Consider the following 24,033-nt stretch of genomic DNA (forward strand, 5'->3'; position numbering starts at 1 on the left):
GTCCATGATGAGTGTACAGAAACTTCTGACCGCAAAAAAAGTGTTTTCCACAGCAGGTCCATATTAAAACTGTAAGAGAGTATCATTTTAAGTGATTTCATTTTAGACATCGGCTTTATCCGTGTCCCTTTTTATGTCAAAGCTCAAAAACATTTTTATTCCATATCCTTTATAGGAATGGGGAAGTGTGTATTTTGTGTTTCTCGTGATAGCAAATCATGGTTAAGGACAGTTACTTGCTTCTCCTTTACTTTCTTCTTCCATACTGCAGTGTGAATCTCTCCTCCTCTGAGGTGTGGTCACACTGGAGCTCTGATCAAAACCCGGATCAGCACGCAAAGCTGAGTTAGACAAGTTCTGCGGTGCACGTGAGCAGCCTGAGCTCCGTCCAGTGTGAGCGTTAAAGCCTACCATCTCCTTGTGCTCACGGTGAGTGAGTGGGTTTTTTTTTCTTTTAATCACTTACCTATACGTGTACAGTATCCAAGAAGGGGATTTATAGACGTTATTCTGGTCATAATGTAAAGGTTAAAGTTCAGAGTGTGTAATTGGTGTGTGTGTTAGGTTAGAAGTGTGGTGCAACTCCACTCGGGTGTGTGCTATGGCTGCTGTGATGAGGGATCTCTCTCAGGACAGTTCCTGGTCCATCGTGTTCGTCTCCTTCATGGCTCAGCTGCTGGCGTTCAGCTCTCCGCAGTCAGTGGGTGTTCTCTACCCCGAGTGGCTCAGCACCTTCCAGGAGGGCAAGAGCACCACCGCCTGGGTCGGATCTACTGTCCTGGGGGTGGGGCTCATCACTGGTGAGTATACTCTCTTACCCCTTTCCGACCAACAGGAAACAGGTTCTTGAACCGGGTCCGTTCAGGATTCTTTGAATCTTGGTCCACGTTTTCACCAGTTTTGAGTGGAACCGTTGTAATCAAGCATGCGTAATGAACAGAGGGCGTGGCACAACTCACAATGGGAGTAAACAGTAGGAACAAGATGGCGGTGCACATTGATTACCTCCGAGCTTTTGTTCTGTTATTGCAAATATTTATTTTAGGTCCTTTTTTTCCCCCCTTCTTTCTTTTTCCCTATAGATGCATCTTTTTCCGTTGCATTTGCCATCACTACACTCTGCTTCCTCTCCAAATTAATGACACGCCCAATGGAAAAACCAGCTACGTTTTGGTGCCAGCTGGGAACCAACTTTTCAGTTTATTTTTGGTTGAAATGTTCTGAACGGTTCAAAATTTGGTGCATGAAGAAGAATGGAATCTGTTCCTTGTTGGTCGAAAAAGGACGTGTATGTGTGCGTGTGTGTCCAGAGTAATGTGTTCTGTCACTGTGTTATTTACATGCGTACCACAGTACAGTTGAACTCTTGATTCTTGGTCAGGAGGTGTTGATTAATTTTCTATAACAGCAGAAGTAACTCTGCTTCATGTCAGACCACATCACACCACCCCACTGTTGATTTATTTTCCTATAACAGCACACTCCCAAGGGTTTTATTCCTTACACAGTACCATGCAAAACTTTGTTTGCTGGCAATAACCGAGAAATTGCCAAATAATATTTCTTAAAGGTGCATTTGTGTTTCTTGACATAAAACAATCCTGTAAGTGAACGTTATTTTACAGTTTTGATTGATTGATTGAAAAACAAATGCCCTGGTTGGTCAGTGAAGTAGGTGTTTTATGACATGGAGATAGTGATCTGGAGAGATGAGATTTATACACACACCGAGGGAGAGAGGATAGAAGAAAAATATGTTGTTTTTATGATAGCTGATCACCTTTTCTGGCACATGGAGCTTTGCACTCAGTCAGCAGTGTTTTTTATATATATATATATATATATATATATATATATATATATATATATATATATATATATATATATATATTCTCACACACACACACACACACACACACTGAGTTGAGGCACAGTGTAGCACTGTATTTCATCCAGAAGGAAAAAGGAAGTGCTGAGTCTGGATCTGAAAAAATGCACAACTGGGGTGCATGTGATTTATTTTATACTGTTAACGTCAGCTATTTCCTAAACTCCAACTGTACTCATAACCCCTTTTTTTTTTTTTTAAATAATGGAAACTGTAAACACTTTCGGGACAAACACAATTTCTACAAGAGAAGAAGTTCATCTCCAGTATTTTCTACAACCCCGATTCCAAAAAAGTTGGGACAAAGTACAAACTGTAAATAAAAACGGAATGCAATAATTTACAAATCTCAAAAACTGATATTGTATTCACAATAGAACATAGACAACATATCAAATGTCGAAAGTGAGACATTTTGAAATTTCATGCCAAATATTGGCTCATTTGAAATTTCATGACAGCAACACATCTCAAAAAAGTTGGGACAGGGGCAATAAGAGGCTGGAAAAGTTAAAGGTACAAAAAAGGAACAGCTGGAGGACCAAATTGCAACTCATTAGGTCAATTGGCAATAGGTCATTAACATGACTGGGTATAAAAAGAGCATCTTGGAGTGGCAGCGGCTCTCAGAAGTAAAGATGGGAAGAGGATCACCAATCCCCCTAATTCTGCGCCGACAAATAGTGGAGCAATATCAGAAAGGAGTTCGACAGTGTAAAATTGCAAAGAGTTTGAACATATCATCATCTACAGTGCATAATATCATCAAAAGATTCAGAGAATCTGGAAGAATCTCTGTGCGTAAGGGTCAAGGCCGGAAAACCATACTGGGTGCCCGTGATCTTCGGGCCCTTAGACGGCACTGCATCACATACAGGCATGCTTCTGTATTGGAAATCACAAAATGGGCTCAGGAATATTTCCAGAGAACATTATCTGTGAACACAATTCACTGTGCCATCCGCCGTTGCCAGCTAAAACTCTATAGTTCAAAGAAGAAGCCGTATCTAAACATGATCCAGAAGCGCAGACGTCTTCTCTGGGCCAAGGCTCATTTAAAATGGACTGTGGCAAAGTGGAAAACTGTTCTGTGGTCAGACGAATCAAAATTTGAAGTTCTTTATGGAAATCAGGGACGCCGTGTCATTCGGACTAAAGAGGAGAAGGACGACCCAAGTTGTTATCAGCGCTCAGTTCAGAAGCCTGCATCTCTGATGGTATGGGGTTGCATTAGTGCATGTGGCATGGGCAGCTTACACATCTGGAAAGACACCATCAATGCTGAAAGGTATATCCAGGTTCTAGAGCAACGTATGCTCCCATCCAGACGACGTCTCTTTCAGGGAAGACCTTGCATTTTCCAACATGACAATGCCAAACCACATACTGCATCAATTACAGCATCATGGCTGCGTAGAAGAAGGGTCCAGGTACTGAACTGGCCAGCCTGCAGTCCAGATCTTTCACCCATAGAAAACATTTGGCGCATCATAAAACGGAAGATACGACAAAAAAGACCCAAGACAGTTGAGCAACTAGAATCCTACATTAGACAAGAATGGGTTAACATTCCTATCCCTAAACTTGAGCAACTTGTCTCCTCAGTCCCCAGACGTTTACAGACTGTTGTAAAGAGAAAAGGGGATGTCTCACAGTGGTAAACATGGCCTTGTCCCAACTTTTTTGAGATGTGTTGTTGTCATGAAATTTAAACTCACCTAATTTTTCTCTTTAAATGATACATTTTCTCAGTTTAAACATTTGATATGTCATCTATGTTCTATTCTGAATAAAATATGGAATTTTGAAACTTCCACATCATTGCATTCCGTTTTTATTTACAATTTGTACTTTGTCCCAACTTTTTTGGAATCGGGGTTGTATTATTCTGTCTGTCTGTCCATTCTCTTCTCGTTCATGTATCTGTCTCCATCTATCTATCTGTCTGACTGTCTCTCTGTTACATTACAGGCATTTAGCAGGCACTCTTATCCAGAGTGACATACATACCCACATCAGTGGGCAGCCTGGGGAGCAGTTGGGGGTTAGGTGCTTTGTTCAAGGGCACTTCAGCCGTTCCTGCTGATCCAGAGAATCAAACCAGCAACCTTTTGTTCCCAAAGCTCTAACCCTTAGGCCATGACTTCCCATGTCTATCTATTAGACTTTGTATCTAACTGCCTGTCTGTGTATGTCTGTATCTAACTATCTGTCTGTCTGGAACTGTCTGTTCATAACTGTGTTTCTGTATGTCTCTGTCTGTATGTTTGTATCTAGCGATTTCTGTCTGTCTATCCTTACCTGTCTGCCCATCTCTCCTCAGCTGTGTGTGAGATGCCCCAATACGGACTGGCTTTCTATCTAGGGTGTATACCTCAACCCCGTGTTTTCCCAGTATAGGCTCTGGAATCACTTTGACCCTGACTCGGGTTAAACAGTTCCTGAAGCTGAGTGAATGAAGGAATATTTTGAGGTGTTAATCACATCATTGAACAGAAAGTAAAATAACGATATTGTTGGATGTTCCTTCTGCACACACCAGCACTCGTACATTCTCATTATTACTCAATACATTAGTGACATTTATGCACTGATGAGAAGAATGATAGGAGTTCACATCCACTGTTGTGATCTTTTTTTTTTTTAAAGATATTTTTTGGGGCTTTTTTCACCTTTATTGGATAGGACAGTGTAGAGACAGGAAATGAGCAGGCGAGAGAGACGGGGAGGGATCGGGAAATGACCTCGGGTCGGACTCGAACCCGGGTCCCCGGATTTATGGTATGGCGCCTTAGCCACCTGAGCCACGACGCCTCCACTGTTGTGATCTTGACCCTTGTCTCTTTCTTTCTGTGCAGGCCCACTGTGTAGTGCATGCGTCGATAATTTTGGCGCCCGGCCCGTGACCATCTTCAGTGGTGTAATGGTGGCAGGAGGTTTAATGCTGAGTGCCTTCGCTCCCAACATCATCTTCCTCGTCTTCAGCTACGGAATCGTTGTCGGTGAGACTCACTTCATATTACATCATTGACTTTGCTTCTGAAGTGTGTATCTGCTGTTTCATACAAGTGTCTGATGATCTGATGCCACAGTATACAATTGGATCCGTAAGTATTTGGACAGCGACACAATTTTTATTTTGCCTCTGTACACCACTACAGTGGATTTGAAATGAAGCAATGTCGACTTTCAGCTTTAATTCAGTGGCTTTTACAGGAATTACAGCCATTTTTTGCAGTATTTTCATTTTCACAGACAAAAGTAATTGGACCAGCTAACATAAATGTAAGGATTATTTTTATATTGGGACGCAGATCCTTTGCAGTCAGTGACCACCTGTAGTCTGGAACACATGGACATCACCAGCTGCGGAGTTTCCTCCCTTGAGATGCCAGACATTTACTGCAGCTGCCTTCAGTTTCTGCTTGTGTGTGGGTCTTTCTGCCTTTAGTTTTGTCTTCAGTAAGTGAAAAGCATGCTCAACTGGGCTGAGGTCAGGTGACTGATTCAGCCACTTTAAAAAAAAAAAAAAATGTAATTTCTATACTTCAGAATTGATCTTGCTACTTCTATAAGCAGTCTAAACACTAATGTCCCAGTTTCACTGGCAGCCATACAATGCCTACGTCCACAACGTTTGACATGCTATACTTTGGTGTACGGCACGTTTGACGCGGTACAATTTGGGTCATGAGCCCTTTCTTTCCTTCTCCATATTCTTCCCATCATTTTGGTACAAGTTAATTTTGGTTTCATCTATCCAAAGATTCTTGTTCCAAAACTGGCCAGGCTTTTTTGGATGTTTTCTAGCAAAGTCTGATCTGGCCTTTCTGTTCTCCAGTATTACCACTGGTTTGCATCTTGAGGTAAACCCTCTGTAGATTCATTCAGGCTTCTCATGATTGTAGACTTTGACAATGATTGGTCTTCTTCATTCATGAGTGTCCTTGACTTGGCTAAATCAGACCCTCCAGGATTTCGCGATGTTGAGATTTGCAACTTCAACGCAAATTCAACAAATCCCCTGCGAATTCAGGGCGGTGTTGCAATTATATCCAATCACCGTAACTTTTCCGCAAATTTGACCTCGTCTTGAGGTGACGTCGACAAACTACCTTCCACCTTACTTCCGTATATACATCCAAGAGAAGCAGCATGTGCGAGTCAGTGTTTATGTTGGCTTAAATTCTGTTACTGAAAGTGTGTTATGTTTACAGTGAAGGACTGTGTGCACTTTACGTTATTTTTGACTTAATACAAGAAATTAATGGATGCCAACATTTTTGCCAAAATGGTATTTTATTTTCCATTGTTTAGGCAACTTCAGCATCATACTGTGAGATTCTGTTCAAATTGTTTTTTTTCTTCTATGAAGCCTGAGCCATTTATTTTATTAGTTTATAATTATTGTTGGGTGGCACGGTGGTGTAGTGGTTAGCGCTGTCGCCTCACAGCAAGAAGGTCCTGGGTTCGAGCCCCGGGGCCGGCGAGGGCCTTTCTGTGTGGAGTTTGCATGTTCTCCCCATGTCTGCGTGGGTTTCCTCCGGGTGCTCCGGTTTCCCCCACAGTCCAAAGACATGCAGGTTAGGTTAACTGGTGACTCTAAATTGACCGTAGGTGTGAATGTGAGTGTGAATGGTTGTCTGTGTCTATGTGTCAGCCCTGTGATGACCTGGCGACTTGTCCAGGGTGTACCCCGCCTTTCACCCGTAGTCAGCTGGGATAGGCTCCAGCTTGCCTGCGACCCTGTAGAAGGATAAAGCGGCTAGAGATAATGAGATGAGATAATTATTGTTTAATTTAGTCTTCAGGAGAGACTGCCTGCACACAGTACTAGTATTAATAGTTTTTTTTTTCTTACATGAAAGCTGAGGCATTTATATTATATTTTAAGGCAACTTCATGTTGTGCTGTGAGGTTCTGTGCACTTTAACTTTTGAACCAACAGGTGCATTTGGATAAGTAAAGCCTATTTTTCTGCATTTTTGTAGTCCTGGTAATCTTTTATATTGGTAAAGTTGTTTTTGGACCATTTCTCAGTGTCTTTGTTTTTTTTAATCAATAGTTTTTCAGTAATAACTTAATATTTAACATATCACTCAATTTTAGTCACAAAAAGAGAAAATCGCAACAATTTCTCGCAACTTTCACTTCCTTCTGCAATGTAATCGCAACAAAAACCTAATAAACACCGCAACTTTCATCGCAATTTTTTGGAAACCCCCCCCCCCCCCCCCCCCCCCCCCGCAACATCAGACATTTTAGCCCGTAACAATCACAAAAAAGGCCCGCGAAATCCTGGGGGGACTGTCTAAATGTTGTGAAGGGGTTCTGCGATCATCCACATTCATGAAGGTGTCTCCAACTGTAGACTTTGATTATTATCTTCCTTGAGAGTGTTTTTGACTTGGCTCGATGTTGTAAGGGGGTTTTTCGTCACCACGGAACGAATTCTATGATGATCCACTTTAGTCGTCTTCCATGGTCTTCCAGGCCTTTTAGTGTTGCTGAGATCACCAGGGTATTCCTTCTTTTAAAGAATGTACCAGATTGCTGATTTGGCACTCCAGCTGCTATCTCTCTGATAGGTCTGGGGTTTTTTGTTTGTTTGTTTCTTCCCCAGCCAAATGATGGCCACCTTCACTTGAATTGATTGCTCTTTGGACCTGTATATTCAGAGTTCCCATGAACAGTGACTGAATGCAAATTCAACACTTGGAATCAACTCCCGATCTTTTAGCTCCTTTAAATTTAAGTTTCTTTGATTTGCCATATAATTCACATAGTTTGTGACAGGGGAGGAATACATGGTGAAGCCCCAGTTGATTTTCAACCCCTTTGATTTGGCAAATTTCATAGATTTTTTTTTTTTAAACATGAGATGCCCTTCCTGATGCAACACTCCCCAGTCTTTCCAGGCTTGGGACTGGCATTAAGTATGCACTGGCTTGTGCAACCCCAGTGGCGTTTTTTTTTTTTCCACCTAATCTGCATGTCCTTAATTTCTCATGAAATAACAGAGAAACTGGCCAAACCTCACGGCGGTGTAGTGGTTAGCGCTGTCGCCTCACAGCAAGAAGGTCCGGATTCGAGCCCAGTGGCCGGCGAGGGCCTTTCTGTGCAGAGTTTGTGTGTTCTCCCCGTGTCCGTGTGGGTTTCCTCCGGGTGCTCCGGTTTCCCCCACAGTCCAAAGACATGCAGGTTAGGTTAACTGGTGACTCTAAATTGACCGTAGGTGTGAATGTGAGTGTGAATGGTTGTCTGTGTCTATGTGTCAGCCCTGTGATGACCTGGCGACTTGTCCAGGGTGTACCCCGCCTTTCGCCCGTAGTCAGCTGGGATAGGCTCCAGCTTGCCTGCGACCCTGTAGAACAGGATAAAGCGGCTACAGATAATGAGACTGGCCAAACCTGATCTTAAAAATGCTTCTTAGTCAATTGTCCAATTACTCTCAAACCTGTTAAAATGGAGGGACTATGTAGAAAATGGGTGCAATTCCAAAACCTTTTTTTTTTTTTTTTTGTTAAACCCCTTGAAATTAAGCTGAAAGTCTACACTTCAATCAATTTAATTGCTTCATTTTGTGGTGGTGTACAGAGCCACATCTGAAAGTCATTTATTTATTTTTATTCATGATTGAATAATGCAAGTTCACACTTTTTCTTTTTACCTTATTCTGCTAAAGTGTGATATACATACAGTATCAGTCAAAAGTTTAGACACGCCTTCTATCCAATTCAGTGTTTTTTTTTTTTTCCTTAATTTTATTAATCAAGTCACTTCATGCCTTAAAGTAATAATGGATGCCGTTTCTCTTTCCTTAGTTAAGCGGTTCTTGACATAATATGGATTATTACATTTGTGGAGTAGGGTTATTTACTGTATTATTATTTACTGTTTGATCTCAAACGCATATATTAAGAAGGCAAGAAACTCGTCCGCTAATTAACTTTTGACGAGACACACCTGCTAATTGAAACGCATTCCTGGTGACGACCTCATGAAGCTGGTTAAGATAATGCCAATAGTGTGCAAAGCGTCATCAAGGGAAACGCCGGATACTTTGAAGAATCTAAAATACGAGATTTTGTTTAACATTTTTTTTGGTTTGTTTACCACATCATTTCATATGTTCCAGATTTTATTTAATAGTTTTGATGTCTTCAGTATTGTTCGACAATGTAGAAAATACAGAAAAACCTAGGAATGAGTAAAGTAGGGGTGCACAAACTTTTGACTGGTACCGTATTATTATTATTATTATTATTTTATTTTATTTTTTTTTACCGGAATGTTTCTATGTTTGTCTGTTCCCAGGTCTAGGTTGTGGGCTTGTCTATGCAGCCACATTAACAACCATCTGTCAATATTTTGATAAGAGACGTGGTCTTGCCCTGGGCATCGTTACCACAGGTATTAACTCTGTGTTGTCCAGATTGTCTTTCTTCGCAAGAAACAAAGCTTCCACATGTTCCTCACCTCATTTCCTCACCACTGTTCAAGAACTCCTCTTCGGAACATGGTAGTTTCACACGGTAGATCCAGGTCAATAACATGCGCCGTCGCAGAATTGCGTAGCCTAGTGTAAGAGCACTCGGATATTCTTCGCACCACAGTTGTTTGTTCCTGCCTCCATATGAATTCTCCTTCTTGTTATACCCCCGCTCCGAAGGAGGGGGGTATACTGGCTTACCTCTGTCCGTCTGTCTGTCCATCCGAAACACCCTTTTTCTCAGCAACCACAAATCATAGCCACTTGGTACCAAACTTCAGCTTGGGGTTCTATACCATGTATACCGTTTTCAGGTCTGTCGCACATCGACTTCCTGTCTACCAACTGAATGTATTTACGAAACACACAGCGTGGATTTACAAAATTTTTGTAACATTTTTTTCTCAGCAACTACAAATCACAACTGCTTGATATTTGGGACTGAACTTCAGCTTGGGGTTCTATACCGTGTATACCGTTTTCAGGTCTGTCGCACATCAGCTTCCTGTTTACTGACAATGTATTTATGCAACATACAGGGTGGATTTTGATGCTATTTCAAAATGACAGTTTACCAGGATGCTATTTGAAATCCCTGGGGAGAGACACTGCGCTTTACTTACTCGTTTCAGGGTTAATTATTTGTTGAAGTCAACATTCATAATAGGGCGGCACGGTGGTGTAGTGGTTAGCGCTGTCGCCTCACAGCAAGAAGGTCCGGGTTCGAGCCCCGTGGCCGGCGAGGGCCTTTCTGTGTGGAGTTTGCATGTTCTCCCCGTGTCCGCATGGGTTTCCTCCGGGTGCTCCGGTTTCCCCCGCAGTCCAAAGACATGCAGGTTAGGTTAACTGGTGACTCTAAATTGACCGTAGGTGTGAATGTGAGTGTGAATGGTTGTCTGTGTCTATGTGTCAGCCCTGTGATGACCTGGCGACTTGTCCAGGGTGTACCCCGCCTTTCGCCCGTAGTCAGCTGGGATAGGCTCCAGCTCGCCTGCGACCCTGTAGAACAGGATAAAGCGGCTACAGATAATGAGATGAGAGGAGAATATTCATAATAAGTGTCCTATTCCTTCGATTGCTTGCATACTGTAGCTCACAGTTGATCTTGCTTAAACTTGTTTGTCGCGCCTACAGTACCTATTTGTTTTTGTCTTCCTAGTCAGTGTGTTTACACCTCTTTGCCTGAGACATTTTTCTAATGCTTTTTTTTTTAATCCACTGTCCTAGTTTTTGTGTTGGAATTAACAAAGTTTTCTTGCGTTTTCACTTTGTTGAGCAATGGATTTGTTAACCCTGGCTGCCTGTTCTTGAATCCGAATCGAGACTGACACACTGTTGGAAATGTCTCCGTGTGTGTGTGTGTGTATTTAGGAATCAGTGTGGGCAGCTTTGTGTATGCATCAATGCAGAACAAGCTGATTGAGCAGTATGGCTTAGATGGATGTCTGCTCATTGTTGGTGCTCTGGCACTAAACCTGATCGCATGTGCTGGACCCATGCGACCTTTGAACCTTCCTGGCTACTACATCAAACAGAAGGCTGCTCTCAAGTGTGCAGAAGAGCCTCTCTATGACAAAGAACTTGGCACAGAGCCATCAATGGATCATCAGAAGCTGGTACGCATCATCAAAAAGCGCCTCCAGCCACACTCCCACTACATGCATGTCATGCGTGAATGTTTGCGGGAGCCCTTGTTTGTGGCGCTCTGCGTCTCCATTTTTCTATACAGCCTGGGTGCGATCCCACCCCTACTCTTCATGGAGGACGTGGCTCAGAACGAAGGCTTCCTGGAGCATGTTACACCCATTCCTCTCGTCTCAATCACAGCTGCTGCAACAGGAGTGGGCAAGCTGGCACTGGGCATCTTGGTGGACATGCGCTGGGTGAACAGCGTCCAACTCTATGCCATGACAGTGGCTGCAGTTGGCGCCGCACTGCTCATGGTGCCCATTTGGAAGAGTTATGCTGGGCTTCAGGTACTCTCAGCTGCCATTGGCTTCTTCTCAGGCAACTGGTCAATTACATCCTACGTCACCACACGACTTGTGGGCATCGAGCGGCTCGGCCAGGCACACGGGATCCTTGTGTGCTTTAGCGGCTTTGGGATCATTCTGGGACCTCCTGTTGTAGGTGTGTACAACTCACACACACACACACACACACACACACACACACACTGATCAGCAACCATTCACCTCTTAGTTTCTTCTCTCATAAGAAAGATATCTAGGAGAGAATTGTTGTTTACAAGGAAGGCAAGCAATCCCTTGCTGCTCAGGATAGATTATTCATTCCATGCAGTCATCTCAACTGCTTTATTCTAGTCAGGATCATGATGGATCTGGAGTCTATCCTGGCAGCAAAGCAGAAATACACTTTGGATGGAATTCCAGCAGTGGCGGCTGCTGGTTTTTAAAACAGGGGAAGCCCATTTTACGCATTCATCATAAAACCTGTAGGCCGGATATCAAAGCATAGAAAGGTGTGCCCCATTAGCATAGTGAACTAGACAACCCACCTAGTGGCAGAAAGTATTTTTGCTTGTACATTTCATGTTATAGTCTGGCTTGCCAGGCTAGTGCCTCATATCCTTAATCAAAAATATCAAACATCCAAAAATCACTGGCTATTCAACGAAGAGCCTTGAACATCATACCCTGATATGCAACACAGAGTCTTTAACACAACACCCAGCTGTGCAACACATCCTTGAACATCTTCTGCAACACAGTCTGGAAATTCATAACCAGGTAGGCTATGCAACACACAGAACCTTGAATATTATACCCAGGTATAACCTATAACACAGAGCCCACCATTCTCTTAACATTACTGAACAATATACACACTTCAGATTCATGAACATGAACACTATTTATACACAAATTCTGCCCTCCGCTCCTTTTCCAGAAAATGGTCTGTGACCCTGTCATACTAGCTGGTTGTGCTTTCCAGAGACTTCACCAATTTCTGTTAGCAGCTAGCACTGCAGATCCCAATAAGGCTCAAGCTAGCCTACAACCAGATTGAACTACAAATGAAATAAACGAGTGAATTCACGAATGATCAAACTGATAGAATGGATGAAAGTTAACGGAGCACAACGAGTAATATTTACATTTATTTACAGAGTAATGTACAGAGACATCAATGAGAAGAAGCGTTTATATGAAAAGAAAGTCGGACAGCACTTTGGCACACGACTACACTTTCTCGACATCCGCTAGGGACTGATCATGCTTCTGTGTTCCTCGCCGACGCCGAAGTACAGAGCCCGCCCTCCTCATGTCTTTCAAACACTACCTCCAATAATCCTTCATCAGCCCGGCTTCTTGTCCCTCCCACTGTCTCGTTTAGTCCCAGAGAAGCCTGGCTTCCCTGGAAGTGACGATTTTGTCGATTTTAACCAATAACAACTAGCCGAAATTGGCTGTTCAGAGCCCTCTCATAGACTGCAACGGATACCCGGCTGCCAGCCATAGAGCCCATTGAAATAAGAAAGGTTACAGCCAGTGTTGCCAGATTGGGCAGTTTTAAGTGCATTTTGGCGGGTTTTGAACATATTTTGGCTGGAAAACGTCAGCAGTATCTGGCAACGCTGGTTACAGCCTGGCAGCAAAGGTGATTCTCGTAGCGAACTGCAAGTTTGTCAGACATCACTCAAATAAGTTACAGGATAGTTATGAACGTAAATACAATCTTGGGCATATATTATGTTATGCAAGTTATTGTTTTAATGAGAATTCAATGTCGTAGATGCAGCAGTTTGGGGAGAGAATTTTAGGGGAAGCTCGGCTTCCCTTGTTGTCTCTGAGAAATCGCCCCTGAATTCCAGGCACCCATCAATGGGGACCCCACACACATTTTCACACACTCATTCAGGTCTAAGAGCAATTTAGCACAGTCAGTCTATCTTTGGCATATTTTGTGAAGTCAGAGGAAACCAAAGAACCTGGCAGAAACCTACATTGACAGAGGAGAACCTGTAAGGTGGCAATGTTGTACATTTACATACGGCAAGCAAACATGCCTCTGTCTCTCACAGCTAGTGTTTGTCCAACACAAATTGGGCCATTATTTCAAACTCATAGTCTACATGTATAAAAAAAACCTGCAAATTAAAATAAATATCAAATACATAATTATGAATCAAAAACAGGAAAATTAACTCAGGCATCAATTTTTTGCTCTGTTTTTATCACTGTTGACCAACAAGCTAGCTGAAATGTAAACTTTGGCTAAACACTGAATAAGCAAGCTAGATAAAATTAGCTATGAGGGTACTTCAAAAAGTTCTCCGCCTCACCCGGAAACAAAGGCATAAATGTACAACCCTGATTCCAAAAAAGTTGGGACAAAGTACAAATTGTAAATAAAAACAGAATGCAATAATTTACAAATCTCAAAAACTGATATTGTATTCACAATAGAACATAGACAACATATCAAATGTCGAAAGTGAGACATTTTGAAATTTCATGCCAAATATTGGCTCATTTGAAATTTCATGACAGCAACACATCTCAAAAAAGTTGGGACAGGGGCAATAAGAGGCTGGAAAAGTTAAAGGTACAAAAAAGGAACAGCTGGAGGACCAAATTGCAACTCATTAGGTCAATTGGCAATAGGTCATTAACATGACTGGGTATAAAAAGAGCATCTTGGAGTGGCAGCGGCTCTCAGAAGTAAAGATGGGAAGAGGATCACCAATCCCCCTATTTCTGCCCTGACAAATAGTGGAGCAATATCAGAAAGGAGTTCGACAGTGTAAAATTGCAAAGAGTTTGAACATATCATCATCTACAGTGCATAATATCATCAAAAGATTCAGAGAATCTGGAAGAATCTCTGTGCGTAAGAGTCAACTCCGGAAAACCATACTGGGTGCCCGTGATCTTCGGGCCCTTAGACGGCACTGCATCACATACAGGCATGCTTCTGTATTAGAAATCACAAAATGGGCTCAGGAATATTTCCAGAGAACATTATCTGTGAACACAATTCACCGTGCCATCCGCTGTTGCCAGCTAAAACTCTATAGTTCAAAGAAGAAGCCATATCTAAACATGATCCAGAAATGCAGACGTCTTCTCTGGGCCAAGGCTCATTTAAAATGGACTGTGGCAAAGTGGAAAACTGTTCTGTGGTCAGACGAATCAAAATTTGAAGTTCTTTATGGAAATCAGGGACGCTGTGTCATTCGGACTAAAGAGGAGAAGGACGACCCAAGTTGTTATCGGCGCTCAGTTCAGAAGTCTGCATCTCTGATGGTATGGGGTTGCATTAGTGCATGTGCCATGGGCAGCTTACACATCTGGAAAGACACCATCAATGCTGAAAGGTATATCCAGGTTCTAGAGCAACATATGCTCCCATCCAGATGACGTCTCTTTCAGGGAAGACCTTGCATTTTCCAACATGACAATGCCAAACCACATACTGCATCAATTACAGCATCATGGCTGCATAGAAGAAGGGTCCGGGTACTGAACTGGCCAGCCTGCAGTCCAGATCTTTCACCCATAGAAAACATTTGGCGCATCATAAAACGGAAGATACGACAAAAAAGACCTAAGACAGTTGAGCAACTCGAATCCTACATTAGACAAGAATGGGTTAACATTCCTATCCCTAAACTTGAGCAACTTGTCTCCTCAGTCCCCAGACGTTTACAGACTGTTGGAAAGAGAAAAGGGGATGTCTCACAGTGGTAAACATGGCCTTGTCCCAACTTTTTTGAGATGAGTTGTTGTCATGAAATTTAAAATCATCTAGTTTTTCTCTTTAAATGATACATTTTCTCAGTTTAAACATTTGATATGTCATCTATGTTTTATTCTGAATAAAATATGGAATTTTGAAACTTCCACATCATTGCATTCCGTTTTTATTTACAATTTGTACTTTGTCCCAACTTTTTTGGAATCGGGGTTGTATACTATAAAGCCTTATATCACGGTCTACAAAAACTCAAATGAAAGAAGCAATGAAATAAAAAAGGAGAGGAAAGATTCAAGCTGACGTGCTGTTGCTCCAGGACAATGTGCCCATCCACACAGCACAGGTGGCAGGGGCAGAAGCAGCCAAGTGTGGCTTTGAACTGTTGCCCCATGCACCTTACTCATCTGACCTGGCACCGTCTGATTTCTATCAGTTCCCTAAACTGAAATCCTACTTGTGTGGTCACCATTTTCAGAGTGATGATGATGAAGTCATCCATGCTGTTGAAGAAGCTCTGGAGGCTCAAGATGTGACCACCTTCTGCAAAGAGATAGCAAAACATGAACACTGGTGTACCAAGTGCATTGAAGTTAAAGGAGACTATGTTGAAAAATAATGCAAGTACAATCTTTCTCTTGTGACATTTTCTGGGTGAGGCAGAAAGCTTTTTGACGTACCCTTGTAACTTGCTTTAGCTCTTTGGCTTGTCTCTATATTTTACTGTCCATTATATAGGAAAAAAAAATCATTTATCAACTTCCAAAGTTGAGAACTTGTTATGCTTCATGGATCCATGGGTTTCCTCTGACCCTACTTTGCGATCCAAGGTTATAGTTAATCACAAAAATATGAACCGATCCACAACATCATGTGCAGAGACAATATTTGGAATATTTCATACATTTCAAATGCATTAACATTTCATATGTCTCATTTTATAACCCCAAATCAGAAAAAGTTGGGACGGTATGGAAAATGCAGCGATTTTCTAAATTAACTTGTATTTCATTGTGGACAAAATGACCCCAAAATATTTCATGTTTTGTCTGGTCAACTTCATTTCATTTGTTAATATGCATCCATTCCTGTGTTTCAGGCCTGCAACACATTCTAAAAAAAAAGTTGGGACTGGGGGTAATTTAGGGCTTGTAATAAAGTAAAAAAATTAAAAGCACCAGGCAGGTGTGGGGATACTCATGAGCAGGAAACTGGGGCCTCCTCCTGGAACCAGACCGAGGAGGGGAGCTTGCCAGCGAGCATCTGGTGGCTGGGCCTTGGCCCATGGGGCCCGGCCTGGCACAGCCCAAAGAAATTACATGGAACTACCATCATGTGGGCTCACCACCCACAAGGACAGGCCCTGGGGTCAGGTGCATTGGGGGTCGGGTGCATTGTGAGCTGGGTGGCAGGCAAAGGCAGGAGCCTGGGCATGCTGCTCCTCAGCAGCACAGACTAGTGATTGGGATGTGGAATGTCACCTCTCTGGCAGGGAAAGAGCTGGAGCTGGTGCAGGAGGTGGAGCGGTACCAACTAGATATAGTTGGGCTCTCCTCCATGCATAGCACTGGTTCTGGAACCAAACTCCTGGAGAGGGGGTGGACTCTCTCCTTTTTCCATGTTGCCCAGGGTGTGTGGGGATACTCACGAGCCCCTGGCTAAGCGCCACTGTGTTAGAGTTCTCCCTGGAGAATACGAAGGGTCATCTCTATGTGACTGCAAGTTGCTGAGAGGAAAACTTTGACTGTTTTTGTGCTTATGCACTAAAGAGCAGTGCAGAATATTCAGCCTTCTTGGAGTTGCTGGGTGGTGTCCTGGAAGGGGTCCCAACTGGGGACTCCATAGTTCTCCTGGGGGACTTAAATGCTTACGTGGGCAATGATTGAGAAACCTTGGGGGGGGGGGGTGTGATTGGGAAGAATGGCCTGCCTGATCCAAACCCAAGTGGTAGTTTGTTGGACATTTGTGCTCGTCATGGATTGGCCATAACAAACACCATGTTTGAGCATGGGGGGGGCTTCACCCATACAGTGGTGCTTGAAAGTTTGTGAAGCCTTTAGAATTTTCTATATTTCTGCATAAATATGACCTAAAACAACATCAGATTTTCACACAAGTCCTAAAAGTAGATAAACAGAACTCAGTTAAACAAATGTGACAAAAATATTATACTTGGCCATTTATTGAGGAAAATTGTCCAATATTACATATGTCAGTGGCAAAAGTATGTGAACCTTTGCTTTCAGTATCTGGTGTGACCCCCTTGTGCAGCAATAACTGCAACTAAACATTTCCAGTAACTGTTGATCAGTGCCATGATACACTTCCACAACCATGTGTTGTGAAGATCAGACTTTGATCATCCCTGTTCTTTCAATAAAACAGGGTGCCCACTCACACCTGATTGTCATCCCATTGATTGAAAACACCTGACTCTAATTTCACCTTCAAATTAACTGCTAATCCTAGAGGTTCACATACTTTTGCTACTCACAGATATGTAATATTGGATCGTTTTCCTCAATAAATAAATGACCAAGTATAATATTTTTGTCTCATTTGTTTAACTGGGTTCTCTTTATCTACTTTTAGGACTTGTGTGAAAATCTGATGATGATTTAGGTCATATTTATGCAGAAATATAGAAAATTCTAGCCCTGTGATGACCTGGCGACTTGTCCAGGGTGTACCCCGCCTTTCGCCCGTAGTCAGCTGGGATAGGCTCCAGCTTGCCTGAGACCCTGTAGAAGGATAAAGCAGCTAGAGATAATGAGATGAGATGAGAGAGAAAATTCTAAAGGGTTCACAAACTTTCAAGCACCACTGTATCTCTGACAGAGGTCACTGAAGCAGTCAAGAAGCTCCTCGGTGGCAAGGCACCAGGGGTGGATGAGATTCACCCTGAGATTCTGAAGGCTCTGGACATTGTTGGGCTGTCTTGGCTGACACACCTCTTCAATGTCACATGGAGGTTGGGTACAGTGCCTGTGGAGTGGCAGACCACAGTGGGTGGTGGTGTTCATGGGAGTATGACCAACCAGTCTACATGCGTTTTGTAGATTTGGAAAAGGCTTACGACTGTATCCCCTGGGAGCTCTTGTGGGGGGCACTGAGGGAGTATGGGGTATCAGGGCCATTGCTATGAGCCATCCAGTCCTTGTACAACCAAAGTGTGAGCTGTGTCCAAATTCTTGGCACAAAGTCAAACACGTTTCCAGTGGGTGTTGGACTCCGCCAAGGCTGCCCCTTGTTGCCGATCCTGTTTGTGATATTCATGGATGGGATCTCAAGGCGCAGCTGGGGTGAGGAGGGTATCTGGTTTGGGAATCTCAGAATTGCATCTCTGCTTTTTGCAGATGATGTGGTTCTGTTGGCTTCTTCAGAGCGTGACCTTCAGCAAGCACTGGAATGGTTTGCAGCCAAGAGTAAAGCGGCCGGGATGAGAGTCAGCACCTCCAAGTCTGAGGCCATGGTTCTCTGCTGGAAAATGGTGGAGTGCTCCCTCTGGGTTGGGAGTGAATTATTGCTCCAAGTGAAGTTGTTCAAGTATCTCAGGATCTTGTTCACAAGTGATGGTAAAATGGCGCGTGAGATGGACCGGTGGATTGGGGCGGTATCAGCAGTAATGCGGGCATTGTAACAATCCATCGTGGTGAAGCAGGAGCTGAGCCAGAAGGCAAAGCTCTCAATTTACCAGTCAACCTATGTTCCAACCCTCACCTATGGTCACGAGTTTTGGGTAGTGACCGAAAGGATGAGATCGCGGATACAAGTGGCTGAAATGAGCTTTCTCTGTAGGGTGGCAGGGCTCACTCTTGGGGTGAGGAGCTCAGACATCCAGAGGGATCTCAGAGTTGAGCCACTGCTCCTTCATGTCAAAAAGAGTCAGCTGAGGTGGTTTGGGCATCTGATTTAGGATGCCTCCTGGGTGCCTTCCTTTGGAGGTTTTCCAGTCACATTCAACTGGGAGGAGACCTCGGAGTAGACCCAGAACACGCTGGAGAGATTATATATCTCATCTGGCCTGGGAGCGCCTTAGTATTCCCCATTAGGAACTGGAAAGCGTTGCTGGGGAGAGGGACACTTGGAATACCCTGCTTAGCCTGCTGCCACAACGACCCTATTTCGGATCAGCGGAAGATGATGGATGGATGGAATAAATGTTTTACTGTCCCAACTTTTTTGAAATGTGTTTATTTTGAAAAAAAAAACCCCAATACAAATCATCGAGGTACTACATAAAATGTGTTGCTGTATTGTCTTGAGTGCAATACAGGTCAACGATTATTTACAAATCATTGTTTTCAGTTTTAATTCCAATTTCTTCTTCACAATTCGCAGAATGATTTTCTGTTTCTGATTTGGGGTTGTAAATAAAATCTTGTATTTGTTTTTGATAGCTCTTAAAAATGGTTTTATAGAATTGCTATTAGATTTCAGCATTACTGCTGCAGCTCTGAGATAACTACCAAATATTGAGAATGTCCTGTAATTCTAACGAACATGCTGACATTATTGGGTCTCCACAACTTATCTAGTCTTCCTGCTCTCTCCCTGTTGTAGGATCGTTCTTTGATTGGACACAGTCGTATGACCTGGCATTCTACTTCACTGGGTGCTGTTTGGTTGTGGGTGCCGCTGTTCCCTTCCTAACGGCTTTGCTCTGTAGGAGTCCAGTCAACAAAGAGAAGAATGTTTTGGGTGACCTTGATGGTGACCTTGACCCAGAACTCAAAAGCCCCTCTGAATGTAATGGAGTGGATTCTGTGGCCTAAGGACTGTGACGGACCACGTTGGTGATGGGCCGAGACCTCCCATTGCCTTATGTTTTTAATGATGACTGTAAATACACTGGTGGTTGGCTGACACACATGCACATTCTGCACAGTGGTAAAGTGAAATGGCTTATCATACCTCTGGAGCAGATTTTGCAGTTGTGATTTTTAAAAAAAAGAAAGAAACTTGGAAAAAGTGCATCATGTAAAGGCAAAGTCTATGTCCCAAATCACATATTCCAACACTAAAGTATGGTTTCTATATAGACCCCGAAGCCACCGCCAGGCGCCGCTAAAACCGCCATTTGGAATTTGAGCCGCCGCCAGCCAATAATTTTGTAAGCCAATTTGAGCCGCTATCTAATAAAATTTGGCTGAGCCACTAAGAATTGTGTACATCAAATAATGGGTTTATCCACATCATGAGCTACAAGAAAAGTGACACAAACATGATCAACTGTACACACTAGTAGTAACACAATAGAGACGTATAGGCATACACTGTAGAGATTTAGAACTGATATCACAGCACAGAGAGCCACCACAAGCTTGCCGTTGTGACTACCTGTCTGGCTTCCCGCCCCTCACACCGTTACCACGATACACTGGGGAACCCGGGAACCCACCCAGAGCATCAATCGACTCCGATATCGACGAGATGGCTGCATTCTTTGCCGCTGCTGAGGGAAAGTGTAAAGGTATTTTTTTTTTTTTGTTTGTTTGTTTGTTTCACATACTTCAAGATTGATAAAAAAAAAGTACTCCACCACTCTACTTTCATCATAGTAAGATAGCTGCCAGTCCTTCACTGGTCATTGCTAGTGAGAGTAGATAGCTAGATGCCTTCCTCGAACAATCCAGATTAGCTTATTATTAGCATTGAACTACAATCTTGCTAGATTTATATTTACAATGAAGTAAGAGACCAGGGGACCTGTGGTAATTTGCTATTTATTCCCCCCATTTGTTTGATCCGTTCGCCCGGATATATGCCACACAGTGACGTCCAGTATCAGCCATTTGTAGCCATAAACATTTTGGTGGCTGCAGCAGCCATTAAGGTTTTGGCTGAGTCAGCTAGCCAGCCAATAATTTCATCAGCCAGCCATTATCCTGAAAACAAACGGCTTCGGGGTCTATTTCTATAGACGTGCCATTTTACTATTTAGTGCACAGTATAGGTTTGGGACTAGCCTACTCTTTTTCCACTGTGAATCTGAATTTTAATACTCCACTCTATTTTATTGCAAAACTATAGAATGCCACAACAGATGAGCTGGAAGTTGAAACACATTTTCTTTGCCTTGATTGTGTCTTATCTGCTTTACTGATTAGCTCAACCAAAGCACCAATGAGAGAAATCTTCCTCCTGCTGCTATACGAATGCTGATTTAACCTGCTCAGTCAGAATAACAGGTGCCTCTACTTTTATTCATGACTTCTGTTTCTTTTTGTTTTTCCCTTTTCTTTTTTTAATTTATTTATTTCTTTTTGTACCAGTTGCAAGTGCTAGCCAGTTAGGCATTTGTGGTTCTAGATTTCTTACAAATTTGAATAGTTATGTTTGATCTTGAATATTGTACGGTATATTAAATATTTTATAATCGATGATTGATTAAATTTTTTAAACAAATCTTTTTTTCAGCACTAATTTTCTGTGTGGGTTCTGGATATTGAGCATTGGTACTGGGATCCAGCAAGAACCAACAAAAAAAGTTACAAGGGTTGGTGGTTTCTGCTCAATGCCCAGGATTGACCAGGATTCCTTTTTTTGAGTAGTCAGGATTAGTCTGATTTTTGGAAATGACTAGAATTGGTCTCAATTTCTTTGGGAGCTGCCAGGATGGATCAGAATTCCTTTGGAAGTGTGTGGGATTAGTCAAAATTAATTTGGCAGCAAGTGGTATTGGACATAATTGCTTTGGGAGCAGTCAAAATAGTTCAGGATTCCTTTGGAGCATATTGGATTGGTCAGAATTCCTTTTGGAGTGGGCCAAATTGGCCAGAATTCCTTCAGGGTTGGTCGGGATTGGCCAGAATTCTTTTGGAAATAGTCAGAATTGGTCATAATTCTTTGGGGAGTAGTTGGGATTGGCCAGATTTTCTTTGGAAGTATGTGGATTTAGTCAAAATTAATTTAGGGGCAAGCGGGATTAGTCAGAATTGCTTTGGGAGCAGTTAGAACAGTTCAGGATTCCTTTGTAACATATCGAACAGGTCAGATTTCCTTTCAGAGTGGGCTAGATTGGTCAGAATTCCTTTGGGAATAGTGGGGATTGGTCAGAATTATTTTGGGAGTGGTGGGGATTGGCCACAATTCCTTTGGGAGTGGTCAGGATTGGCCAGAATTCTTTCGGGAGTGTGATGCATGATCTGGGTGTTTAGGCAAATTTCAGTTTCATTTCTCAAATGATTTGTTTCAATCTTAAATAATTCTTTATTAAATGCTCGGTATCATCGAAGTACAATTTTCCTGTTTTGATAACCAGAAAACTTGTACACCTTGCTGTAAATTCTAAAATTACAAATTCTGACTTCTTGTCATGCCAGATTTTTTCCTTTAGGTTTTTTTTTGTGTGTGGGGGGGGTATATATTTTTCATATACTCTTCCTTCTACAGTCTCCTAAATTGTTAAACAAAAGCTTGAGGAAAATAGACTTTTTTTTCTTCCATTACAAAACTAATACAAAAATTTTATTTTGGAGACCCTTAAAGGTGCAGTTTGTAATGTTCCAGAAAGAAAGTGTTTTTGAGGCTCCAGTGGATAAATAGTTCAGCTTCTTAAAAAGGTTTTACTTCAAACCCTTTCAGATGGAAAAAAATTATCAATTGCAGGGGTTATTAATGGTTCTAAATTAGTAGTGTAGACCTGCAATATTTATAATGATTATACTGTACATACAGGCCACGTTTTCCATGGAATAAAAACATGTATTCTATTCTCTTCTAGTGGGTTTATTGATGGCATGCAGTCTTATCATATCGCTTATTCTACATGTATTATGCCACTGTAGCCAATGGAGAATGAGCATGGAATATTGTTACAATATTGCACATTGTCAAGACAACATGACATTACACGTCATAGCTCATGCGACTATCCAATGACACAACTTTTCTGCTGCGCATGCGGACAATCATTTCTTTGTCCGCCGGGAAAGAGAGAAGACAAGGCTAATCCAGTGCTACTGCTAGGATCAAACACTAAATAATGCCGCTTTTCCACTACAAACGCGGCTGAGCCGTGCCGTGCCGAGTCGAGCTGAGTCGAGCTGAGCGGGGCTGTTGGAGTTGCATTTCGACTACAACCGCGCTGAACCGTGCTGGCTGGAAGTGGGTGGACACATTGGGTGGAGTTAGCGAAAGTGGGTGGACGTCACGTGATGTCGTTAAGCAGCGCAAACAGTGACATCAGTGACAGTGGCGGAACAAGTCAGAGCCGGGCCGGGGGCGGGGCAAATGACCGGGCCCTTTATTAAAGCTTATCATAACATCATTTTAGGCTACAAAATGTCCGCAACTGCGGTGTTTACCAATTTCAACACTACCGGGTGCAACTATGTTATTTAGTACATCAAGTCCTTCAAACGAACATGTAACTCAGAAACAAAAAAACATTAGGCGACATACTGTACATGGCTCATAATAAAACATCAATAGCCTACTGCGCGCATTATTTGAAGGGCATACGACGAGCCTTGCGCTCCGCGAACTCGTCCACGATGCTCTGTATGTCACTGATTCAGTGAGCTTTTAAGCGGTAGTCTCACGACCCGGATAGTAAACAATAAACATGGAGGACATGGAGTCGTTAGTGTTGCTGGTCTTGGTGCTGTGGCTTGTTGTCACCGACAACGCCAACAGATACTGGCAAGAGCGTATAGATGAGGCGAGGCGCATAAGGCTTCAGAAATTCTCGTAATTCATAATTATTCTCCTTCCGGGTTTGCGGTGTTTACAGATCCCAGCGCGCTCGCGGGGCGTGTGTGGGCATGTGAGGACACTCCTCCTCACCAATCAGTGCACAGGGGAGTGTCTGCTCACGCCCCCAACCTCAGTCGGCACGGTTTGGCTCACTTCAGCCCCACTCCAAAACGGTGCGAGTTTTAAGGGCTAAGCAGGGCTGAAACGAGCTGAGTCGTGCTGGTTTTTGGTAGTC

General features: G+C 42.8%; 1 protein-coding gene across 3 annotated transcripts; it reads left to right on the forward strand.

Annotated features, from left to right (window-relative positions):
* The first annotated feature begins 233 nt into the window (after window positions 1-233).
* slc16a9a (solute carrier family 16 member 9a) lies at window positions 234-22,455 on the forward strand. Of its 3 annotated transcripts, XR_009655613.1 has the most exons (7): window positions 234-429; window positions 565-800; window positions 4,747-4,890; window positions 9,206-9,301; window positions 10,752-11,510; window positions 19,662-20,571; window positions 21,209-22,455. XR_009655613.1 is itself a non-coding variant. In XM_060933391.1 (6 exons), the coding sequence occupies exons 2-6, from the start codon at window positions 602-604 to the stop codon at window positions 19,871-19,873; spliced, it is 1,410 nt and encodes a 469-aa protein (XP_060789374.1). In that variant the 5' UTR covers window positions 234-429; window positions 565-601; the 3' UTR covers window positions 19,874-22,455. The 3 variants fall into 3 exon arrangements, 2 of the variants coding, with proteins under 2 accessions (XP_060789374.1, XP_060789375.1); XM_060933391.1 differs by having other exon boundaries at window positions 19,662-22,455; XM_060933392.1 differs by having other exon boundaries at window positions 570-800; window positions 19,662-22,455.
* The last annotated feature ends 1,578 nt before the right edge of the window (window positions 22,456-24,033 follow it).

This window comes from Neoarius graeffei, chromosome 11, assembly GCF_027579695.1.
Source record: "Neoarius graeffei isolate fNeoGra1 chromosome 11, fNeoGra1.pri, whole genome shotgun sequence".
NCBI lineage: Eukaryota > Metazoa > Chordata > Actinopteri > Siluriformes > Ariidae > Neoarius > Neoarius graeffei.

Bases quoted from the DNA above. Each gene is read 5' to 3' on its own strand.
- slc16a9a (XM_060933391.1), top strand. From the start codon at position 602: ATGGCTGCTGTGATGAGGGATCTCTCTCAGGACAGTTCCTGGTCCATC. The intron at 4,891-9,205 runs GTGAGACTCACT...GTCTGTTCCCAG, and splicing joins CAGCTACGGAATCGTTGTCG to GTCTAGGTTGTGGGCTTGTC. The intron at 11,511-19,661 runs GTGTGTACAACT...TCCCTGTTGTAG, and splicing joins TCTGGGACCTCCTGTTGTAG to GATCGTTCTTTGATTGGACA.